This window comes from Coenobita brevimanus, chromosome 89 (genome assembly GCF_032717465.1).
Source record: "Coenobita brevimanus isolate Jiangsu-jjx chromosome 89, ASM3271746v2, whole genome shotgun sequence".
NCBI lineage: Eukaryota > Metazoa > Arthropoda > Malacostraca > Decapoda > Coenobitidae > Coenobita > Coenobita brevimanus.
In genome coordinates, this window is record NC_137042.1 from 29,659,279 (window position 1) to 29,669,525 (window position 10,247).

The 10,247-nt window shown below is 44.6% G+C and overlaps 1 protein-coding gene across 1 annotated transcript; it reads left to right on the forward strand.

The window, feature by feature from the left end:
* The first annotated feature begins 1,781 nt into the window (after positions 1-1,781).
* On the forward strand, positions 1,782-9,625 carry LOC145411312 (cytochrome P450 2L1-like). Its single transcript, XM_080281335.1, has 10 exons — positions 1,782-1,901; positions 2,645-2,744; positions 3,006-3,139; positions 3,916-4,134; positions 4,584-4,777; positions 5,293-5,407; positions 5,802-5,982; positions 7,602-7,719; positions 8,317-8,461; positions 9,185-9,625. The coding sequence occupies exons 1-10, from the start codon at positions 1,817-1,819 to the stop codon at positions 9,367-9,369; spliced, it is 1,476 nt and encodes a 491-aa protein (XP_080137461.1). The 5' UTR covers positions 1,782-1,816; the 3' UTR covers positions 9,370-9,625.
* Positions 9,626-10,247: the final 622 nt, after the last annotated feature.

Here is a 10,247-nt window from a genome sequence, read left to right on the forward strand (position 1 = left end):
CGAAGCTGTAGCAAGACATCAACAAAAGAATTTTCTACTATACTCTTTTCACTCTAACATGTCATAAAAATTTGTCATCTCTCTATCCTGGCCCAGATTCAGAAAGCTATACTCTTTTCATTCTAACCTGGCCTAAAAATACAATCTCTTTACCTTGAACGAGAAGCTGTAGTACGAGATAAACACTAGAAGATGATGCTAGTCACGAAGATTTGCTGTGGGAAGGATGCAGTGCCGCAGTGGTGAATGATAAGAGATCAGCATGAGTACAGGATGCTAGTCACAAAGAATTGCTATGGAAATAATGTAGAGCCGTAGCATTATCACACAGGTACGCGAAAGTGCAAAGTTTCACAAAATCTACTACTACTACTGCTGCTACTACTACTATTACTACTACCACTACTAGTATTACCACCTCTCCAGTACAAAAAGTGTCCCTCCAAATTCATAAAACCGCCTGGGGAATGAAAAATAAACACTAAAAAGACGTCACTGGATTGAAAGGATTGAGGGCTTGGTTCTAACACCCCCCCTCCCTCGTCTGCACTTTCTCAGTTGACGACCAGACCTGGGCTGCTGCGCACAGTACAAGGTTGCTCTCTACACACCACAGCTTAGGACAATAGCACACCACTACACACTACACCTAGCCACACCACAGCAAACTTCGCCACACCACACCAAACCTCGTCACATCACACTATACCAATCCACGTTACACCACACCATATCACACCACACCATACCTCGCCTCATCACACCATACCACACCACACCATAACTCGCCACACCACACCATACTGGAGATCCTACAGACCCTGCGCCACACCACACCACACCTTACCACACCAAACAGTACCTCACCACATCACACCACACTTCGCTCCTCTAGTGTGACTCTGGGATGCAGTGTGAGGGGGGGAGCAGTGAAGAGTAGTGTGAGGGAGGGGTATGAATGAAGGATGTAATGAATTTTTATTGTAGAAGTGTGGTTCAGTGATGTGTGCGTGTGTGGCGTAGTGAAGTGTGAGCGTGTAGTTTAGTGAAGTGTAGGAGTGTGTGGTTCAGTGAAGTGTGCGTGAGTGGCGTAAAGTGTAAGCGTGTAGTTTAGTGAAGTGTAGGAGTGTGTGGTTCAGTGAAGTGTGCGTGTGTGGCGTAAAGTGTAAGCGTGTAGTTTAGTGAAGTGTAGGAGTGTGTGGTTTAGTGAAATGTGAGTGTGTGGCTTAGTGAAGTGTAGGTGTGTCATTCAGTGTATGTGTAGTTCAGTAACGTGTGAGCAAATGTGTCCTAGCGAAGTGTGGCCTAGTGGAGTGTAAAAATGGTTTAGTGGAAGGTACGTGTGAGGCGAAGTGTGAAATGCGGTTTATGGATGTAAGAGTGCAGCACAGTAAAGTGGGATGTGCGACATACTGAAAGAAGTGTGACTGAATGAAGTATATGAATTGATAAAGTGTGAGTGTAGTATAGGGAAGTGTGAGGTGAGATTTACTGAAGATTAAGTGTGATTCAGACAAGAGTGCAGATTGTGGAAGTGTGAGAGCAAGATTCAAGTATGTCGTGCAGTTTACTGATATGCAAGATCCTTTTAGAAGTGTGAATGTGTGAATGTAAAAGGGTGAAGAATATGCTTTATTTAAGTGTCGGGGCTTTGTAATGTACGACATTTTTATGGAAGTGTGAATAAAAGTGAAGTGTAAAAGTAGAGGAGTGAAGTGTGAAAACTGGATTGAAATGTGATGTGTTTTAGTGAAGTGTACATACGGGTTACTGAAGTGTGTGTGTGTGCGACAGGTGCTGAAGGCTACTCGAAGCAATGATCACGGAGACGCTACTGCTACTGTTGCTGCTGGGGCTACTGGGGCTGGTGCTGAACAGGAGGCCCAAGGGACTACCCCCAGGTGAGGCTACGTGTGGTGGAGTAGCGTGAAATGTAGGCTATTAGGACAGAGTGCGTGAGATCAGACAAAAAGTGGGAGGGAGATCAAGGGTGGAGTGTGCCGGGAGTTAAGTATGTGATCAGTGTGAAGGGTGTGGGAGGTGATGGCAATGTGGATTATTAAAACAATCGATCAAGGAGAATTTAGGGAGATCAGAGTAAACTGTGGGATAGTGGGTGACAAGTGTGTGGGTGGAGAGAGTAGTGGTGCGCGGGAAATTAGATCAAAGTAGATCAGAGTGGGGCGTGGGAGGTCGAAGTAGAGTGTGAAAGAGCAGGGCAGTGTGTGGGAGGTCAGGGTAGAGTTTGGGAAATCAAAATAAGGCTAGTGAAAAGTGTGAAAGCTCTCCATTTCCTCTCTGACTGCTTGAACTACGAAACTAAGATGAAAACAGAAGTGCCCATGTAACTAACGTATCTATCTATCTATCTACTGCCAGACGCCATAATCCCGTAAGGGGTGGCCATTTGACTTTGAGTTATTGTTTTACGGGGAGGGGCATTAATCCTCCACCAACCCACTTGCTGACACGTACGGAGCACGTATGGTTTGGTTATATGGTTACCACCCAGCGTTGTAAATGGTTTCTTGGGTTACAGGAAACATGGAACGGAAATACGCTCACTTCCTTCGTATTTATACCTTTTTCCTCTTTTACACGTCAGCCAGTCACACTCCCCGCTTATCTTTCTTTCTTTACACAGGGGAATGGGGGTGGCCGGTGCTGGGAAAATGGCCGGACAGCGCAGACACCATCGAAAACCAGGCCGTAAAGTACAAGAAGAAATATGGCGATATCTTCACGTAAGTTGATTTAGTGTGCTATTTCCACGTTATCAACCCTTATATTTATCTTTTACATTTCCCATTTCCTTCTCGTACTCCGGGACGGCTCAGTCAATGTTATAAATGTCTAACAAGCATCATTACATCACTTCCTACTCTCAGTGAGGGAAAGAAAAAGATATTGATGGGTAGTTTGGATAATATATCGCTAAGGTGGAGATGCTTATCTATACAGATTCTTATCTATCTATCTACTCGTCTATCTATCTATGTGCACAGATGGAGGATAGGCAGCCGCACCATGATCTTCCTCAACAACTACCCTCTCATCAAGGAAGCCTTCAACAACCCCAGCCTCAACGACAGACCTGTGCTGTTCACCTTGGATATGTTTACGTACCTCAAGAAAATTGGTAAGTCCTTAGCTCCTTGATGTGTTTACCTGGTTCAAGGAAATTGGCAAGGAACTGGTCTACGTCTCTTGAGTGTTTACCTGCTTTACGAAAACTGGTGGTGCTTGCGAGGGACGCCTTCACGTGGTGGCACCGATATAACTAGGTGTCTTATCCAGATATACAAACACCCCTCAGGTCCCTACCTATCCCTTCCCCCCAAAAAAGTGTGGTGGACAATAGGAGCAGGGCAACTTCAGCCTGCAGTTCACTGGGTTCACATTTCTGATGAACCTGGAGCTACAACTACCACCGAGAAAACTGACATATGATAAATTAAGTACCAGATACTGATGTATAAATTGAATCGTAAAACATCATACAAATGCTTCAAGAAACTGGAATAAAAATCATTTCAGCTACGCAAACCAAACTGGCAATACATCCTATTACAGTAATAGCTCCTGAATATTTACATACCTAAAGAATATTTCAAGTTACCAGAATAAGAAATAACTCAGCACGCTACAGTCAAGAGAGGGTACACATGAAACAATTTGTCTGACCTTGGAAGGGAGTAGAAATGCACCCCCAAGATGAAGAGTTAATATCAGCAAAAGGTCTACCCTGCATCATTTGTTTATTTCCCACTCCAACTGCCACACCAACCACACTAAGCCGTCCCAACAACACAAAGGATACCACCAGGCGGGTGTCTAGTGGAGTGCTATTTTCAAACCACCCTGTTCATATATATTTTTCTATCTTTGTTTTGACTTATTGATTTATGTTGAAAGGTCTGGCTAATAGCAACGGCGACCTGTGGCACTTCAACCGGAGATTCGCCCTGCGCCAAATGAAGGACCTGGGCATGGGCAAGTCGTCCCTGATGGATGCCATACAGAACGAGGCAGTCTATCTGGTGGAGGACTTCAAGAAACACACAGGCACACCCCAGCCCATCCCTCGCTCCCTCCCCATCGCCGTCCTCAACGTCATATGGAAAATGACTGCAGGTGGGTCTAGGTTTTTGCTGCCAATATTACACCCGATAATATAAAAACATCCTTCCGGCCAACGTGTCTACCATTCTTTCATCTGATATTCTAGGCAGCAAAATGCAACTATCAATCATGCCAATCTTACTCAACGTCAGTTCTAGCAACAATTATCCATCACTACAAGCAGTACAGCTCATCCTCCAATACACATAATTATCCAACCATTATTACAGCCCACATAACGTGTGTATAATCCATGCATTTAAAATCATCATCAGCCTGAGTCAGTCCACAGCAGAACAAAAGTCTCTCGCATCTTTTTCTACTTTGACATAGCAAGACTGGGCACAAATTCACTGGCTGACCTTGTGCAGTTGACTGGTAAATGCTTAATTCTTTCTTTCCTTCCTCCTCCCCCTCTTCCTTCTTCAACTTCTTCCTCTTCTTTCTTTTTTCTCTCTTAGACATCAGGTACGACGTGGACGACCCGAAAGTGCACGCCTTCCACAAGATCGTGACAGAGGCCTTCGAGGTGTCTCAGGGCTCCGTGTACGACATGCTGCCCTGGTTGTTGTACATCTCCCCGCCCTTCCTCAGGAGACGCTTCGGCATGTACACGATGCAGGAGAAGTTCGACGCCATTAGGAATTATATCAAGGTTGGTGGATATCAAAGTAAGTGAAGGACTTTGATGGGGAATTATGGTAAGTGATGGGGTCTGAAGAGTTAAATACTATTAAGAATTATACTGAGTGAAGGAGTTCGCTAGGGAATGACACCAGAGACTGTAAAGAAGATCGATGCTGTCTGGAATAAAATCATGATAGATTTTGATGACATTTAGAATTTTATAAACAAACAAACAAACAAATATATGTAGAGAGAGAGAGAGAGAGAGAGAGAGAGGTAAGTACAGGAGTTTTAATTAAGTGAGGGAGTTTTTAGCCATCTGAAATTTTATCGAAACAAATGAAGGAAATCGATGGTGTTAGTCAATATCAGTCTTTGGGAATTAATCGACCACCAGCACGTTATGAAAGTCAACGTGCATTCAGGGTAACAGCAGACGATTTCATTCAGCTAAGTAAAACCCTCGTCCAATCAGAGGTTAACTGTTCGTGTCCTCACGACCAATCAGAGGGTCAACTGTCCTTGCCCTCGCCCTCATTTCAGAGTGTGATTGAGGACCACGAGAGGACCTTTGACTCGCACCACTTAAGGGACTACATTGACATCTATTTGCATGAGATGAAGGCCAGGAGCAACGACCCCAAGTCCACCATGAACCGTGAGCCTAATGAAACTTATAGTATGGAACGGTGTACGCACAACCCTTAAGTAATTACCACAGTCAACTTTAAAACATCAGTGAGCAGGGGGATTGGTTGGACTACATTTTCCCTTTTTTCTTTATTTTTTTCCTTCTTCTTTTTCACTGGACAATGCACTTAAAACAATATCACGCTTCGTTTATTTTTTGTTACCACGTATTTCATTAATGGTGCAAATAAATGGGTGTTTGCCTTCCCCAGCAGTATCTCACTCTTAATATTTCGATCCAAAGTGCCTTACCGACTTCCCTCACAAGAAAATAATAACCTGTAATATGCAACACGAAAATCTAAAAAAAAAAAATATGGTCTTGAAAACCTCTTTAGCTGAAAAGACCCTTTCATCTCCAGAACAAGACCTGTGCATCCAAGTAGGGGACCTTTTCACGGCTGGCAGCGAGACCACTTCCCAGACCCTCAGCTGGGCCATTCTGTACATGGCCAAATACCCCCACATGCAGGAGAGGGCGCAGAAGGAGATTGACGCTGCCGTGGACCGACACACCCTTCCAGGCCTCGAACACAGGGCACAGTAAGTGTGTGTGTGTGTGTGTGTGTGTGTGTGTGTGTGTGTGTGTGTGTGTGTGTGTGTGTGTGTGTGTGTGTGTGTGTGTGTGTGTGTGTGTGTGTGTGTGTGTGTGTGTGTGTGTGTGTGTGTGTGTGTGTGTGTGTGTGTGTGTGTGTGTGTGTGTGTGTGTGTGTGTGTGTGTGTGTGTGTGTGTGTGTGTGTGTGTGTGTGTGTGTGTGTGTGTGTGTGTGTGTGTGTGTGTGTGTGTGTGTGTGTGTGTGTGTGTGTGTGTGTGTGTGTGTGTGTGTGTGTGTGTGTGTGTGTGTGTGTGTGTGTGTGTGTGTGTGTGTGTGTGTGTGTGTGTGTGTGTGTGTGTGTGTGTGTGTGTGTGTGTGTGTGTGTGTGTGTGTGTGTGTGTGTGTGTGTGTGTGTGTGTGTGTGTGTGTGTGTGTGTGTGTGTGTGTGTGTGTGTGTGTGTGTGTGTGTGTGTGTGTGTGTGTCTGTGTGTGTGTGTGTCTGTGTCTGTGTGTGTGTCTGTGTCTGTGTGTGTGTCTGTGTCTGTGTGTGTGTCTGTGTCTGTGTGTGTGTCTGTGTCTGTGTGTGTCTGTGTCTGTGTGTGTCTGTGTCTGTGTGTGTCTGTGTCTGTGTGTGTGTCTGTGTCTGTGTGTGTGTCTGTGTCTGTGTGTGTGTCTGTGTCTGTGTCTGTGTGTGTGTCTGTGTCTGTGTGTGTGTCTGTGTCTGTGTGTGTGTCTGTGTCTGTGTGTGTCTGTGTCTGTGTGTGTCTGTGTCTGTGTGTGTGTGTGTCTGTGTGTGTGTGTCTGTGTGTGTGTGTTCTTACATTACTCTTCTGGCACTCCTTTTATCTCTCCCATTTCAATTCTAATGTTACTTTTTTCTTTCAGCTATCGAATATCCCACTTCATCAGTTCTTATAAGTTTCACTCTCGTCAGTCCTTATTCTTAATTTTGTAGGCCATGACATTCACTGTTTCAATTGTTTAAGTTCCCATTTTTCAAACTCTCCACTTCCCACTTTCTACAACGTGTTCATTTACCACATTTTTTAATAATTACTTTTCCAACTTTTTTAGCCTTTTCGTTTTCCATTTTTTTTTTTAGTTCTTACAGTTCCCACTTTTTTTTTTTTTTTTTCAATGTTAACATTTATTTATTTATCTATCTATCTACAGTATTTGTAGCCAGATGCCGTACTCCCAGCAGGGGTGGCCACAAACAAATCGCTTCCATGTCACCCTGTCCTCCATCTGTCTGCCCTCACACTTAACTCACACACACCCTTCACTCATATATCTCTCCACCCCATCTCTCAATCTCATCCTCTGTCTCGCCTACCTCCTCTCCATCTCACTCACACACACTTTCCTAGTCACTCTCTCCCTCTCCAGACTCTCCACTTCATCCCTCCACCTCACAGACGTACTCTCCTAGTAAGTCTCTCATTTCCTAGACTCTCCACACATCTGTTTTACCCCATCTCATTCACAGACATGCTTGTAGTCAGTCTCTTCTTCCACATTTTCTCTACATGTCTATATCACTCCACCTCACTCACGTCCATCCTCCTAGTCAGTCTCCCACACCTCATGCTCTCCACCACTCTATATCAACATTTGCAATTGCAGGCTGCCGTACGTGGATGCCATACTCAATGAAGTCAGTCGTATCAGCTCCCTCGTCCCCCTTGGCATCACGCACGCCGCCTCAGAGGACACCTATCTAGGGGGCTATAGGATCCCTAAGGTAATAAAGGGTGACAGGCACGATATGAAACAGAGAGAGAGAGAGAGAGAGAGAGAGAGAGAGAATCCCCGAGTTAAAGAGGCAAAGCGAGATCAGAAAAAATGATGCCATAAACACAAGCACTGCACAATCCTACCATCTCACTGTCTCTGCGGGTATGAGAATCAAAGTTTAAGGCAATAAGTCGTCCACTGCTGATCTTACAAAGATAATCAAGCGCAATAAGAAAAGGATGAGATAGAGGGATGGGGTGGGGAAGTAAAGTGGTGTGTGAGTTGGAGAAAGGGCAGACTGACGGTCGGGAAGAGGGGTATATGGAGGGGATTCTTCTGCGGCCATCCTGTACACAGCTTTCAAACTCTAATCACACACATGAAACAAGGCTTTAAAGTTTGAAAGATAAGAAATACACAGCGAGAGATGGAGTGTTGCTGGGTGCCGTGACAAACGTGTGTTGTGTTGTATTCCGTTGCATTGTGTTGTGTTGGGTTGTGTAGTGTTGTGTTGTGTTGCAGGGTGTGGTGACATACGTGTGCTATGTTGTGTTGTGTTGCTGAGTGTGGTGACAAACGTGTGCTATGTTGTGTTGTGTTGCAGGGTGCGATGATAATGCCCCACCAAGAGCAGTGCCACCGTGACCCCGCCTACTGGGAACACCCCGACAAGTTCTACCCGGAGCACTTCCTCGATCAGAACGGAAAGTGCATCAACAAGAAGGACAGCTACCTCCCCTTCTCTGTTGGTTAGTAGTACGAGACCTCCGCCAGTTTGTAGGAGATAATTCCAAACACTAAGATGACTTGCCTAGGAGATACAGTAAACTCTTCTCTGTTGGTTAAGAGTATGAGACCACCGCCAGTTTGTAGCAGATAATTTCAAACAGAGATGACCTGCAAGGGATATACAATAATCCTTGCTGAAACAACACACTGACAACACACAGTACACCACATTGCATCCCTGGACCCTGCTTTTGCTTAGCAGTGTGTAAATTTCACCGCCTCGTACCATAAAAAGACTACTAGTTGGTTCTACAAGAACGCTGTTAGTTTGACAGAAATGTGTATTCTTGGTAGGAAGGCGAAACGATGTAGAACTAAGATGTAAACAAAACGCAACGATAGAAAATGTATATAAGAGGTCATCCTGTAGAGGCGATTAATGGAGACAGCTTTTTACCCTTTCATTACGAGGTCTCAAAAAAAAAAAAAAACATCATTTATTTATTCTTTGTCCGGTAAGGAGCGTAGGGGCCAGGGGTTAGGCTACTCAGTCGTGACATTCAATGCAAGGATGAGCATGAAAAATAAGTATATAAAAATAGATACGAAAAACGTGAAGGCGCTAAAAGTCAAAATGTAATGCAAGGCTACAAGTCAAAATGTGTTGCAAGGCTGTCAAAATGTGTTGCAAGACTGTCACAATGTGTTGCAGGGCTAAAATCCCCAACGTATTGCCACTGCAGGTAAGCGACTGTGTCCTGGGGAGGGTTTGGCCAGGATGGAGATGTTCCTTTTCATGTCGGCGCTGCTCCAGAACTTCACCTTCTCCGTGCCAGAGGGAGGTGAGCTGAACCTGGAGAAGGACCCAAGCAACGTCGTCTTCAACTTCCCCAAGATGATGGATATAGTGATCACGAACAGGAAGTAATGGAGGAAAAGGAGGAAGGCAAATGGTGGTAGGAGTAAAATACAGAGATGTATGGCGATAACAGGAGGGGAAAAATGGAGATCTATGAACGCAGAAGGAAGAAAAGAGAGACTAACTTCTCAGAAATTGATACTAACCTCAAAAACCAAAGAAACCAGGACCAAACCTTCAACTTCCTCAAGATGGTGGACATAAGGAAGGGCCTTATTTATAAAGTCTCCTAAGCATAAGTTGTATTTACGGTTGATTATATACACCGTGCTACTTAAAAAAATCATATGAGAGTGAATAGTAAAAGTGAGAAAATACGAAGGACAAAGCGACCTGTAATTATAGTGGTTAATGAGGCTTATTTACCGTAAAAACTGGGTGGGATGTTTTATGAATACTAGTCTCGGATAAAATGGGAGAGAGAGAGAGAGAGAGAGAGAGAGAGACCAGAATCGTCATTTCCCAGCTATGAGTACGGAAGGGATTCTTGGAGACTGTTAAATTCTTCAGTCCGATGGAATTTGCTTGATTCATACCTGTCTCCCACCTGATGATTTTCACTCAGCTAAGGAGGGGTCCCTGGAGGTGGAGTCAGGTAGGTCAAAATCTAACCCCTCCAGTTCGAAACGTCAAGAATAAAATCGTCTGGAAGCGGTTTACAAGCGTCCCTCCACTTCCTCCCTACCCCCCAAGAGGATGATGGTGGGCTGCGTGCAAAAGGTAACTTAAGTCTGCAATCCACTGGGTTCACGTTTCAGGTAGTGACGTCTGGTGGTGTACTGGTTAGGCTGCTCAGTCCTGACATTTAAGGCAAGGATGAGCATGAGAAATAGGTACATAAAAATACATAGATAAAATGTGAAGCGTTGCTCATTAGTTTGACCTGT

Bases quoted from the DNA above. Each gene is read 5' to 3' on its own strand.
- LOC145411312 (XM_080281335.1), top strand. From the start codon at position 1,817: ATGATCACGGAGACGCTACTGCTACTGTTGCTGCTGGGGCTACTGGGG. The intron at 3,140-3,915 runs GTAAGTCCTTAG...TTATGTTGAAAG, and splicing joins TACGTACCTCAAGAAAATTG to GTCTGGCTAATAGCAACGGC. The intron at 7,720-8,316 runs GTAATAAAGGGT...GTTGTGTTGCAG, and splicing joins GGGGCTATAGGATCCCTAAG to GGTGCGATGATAATGCCCCA.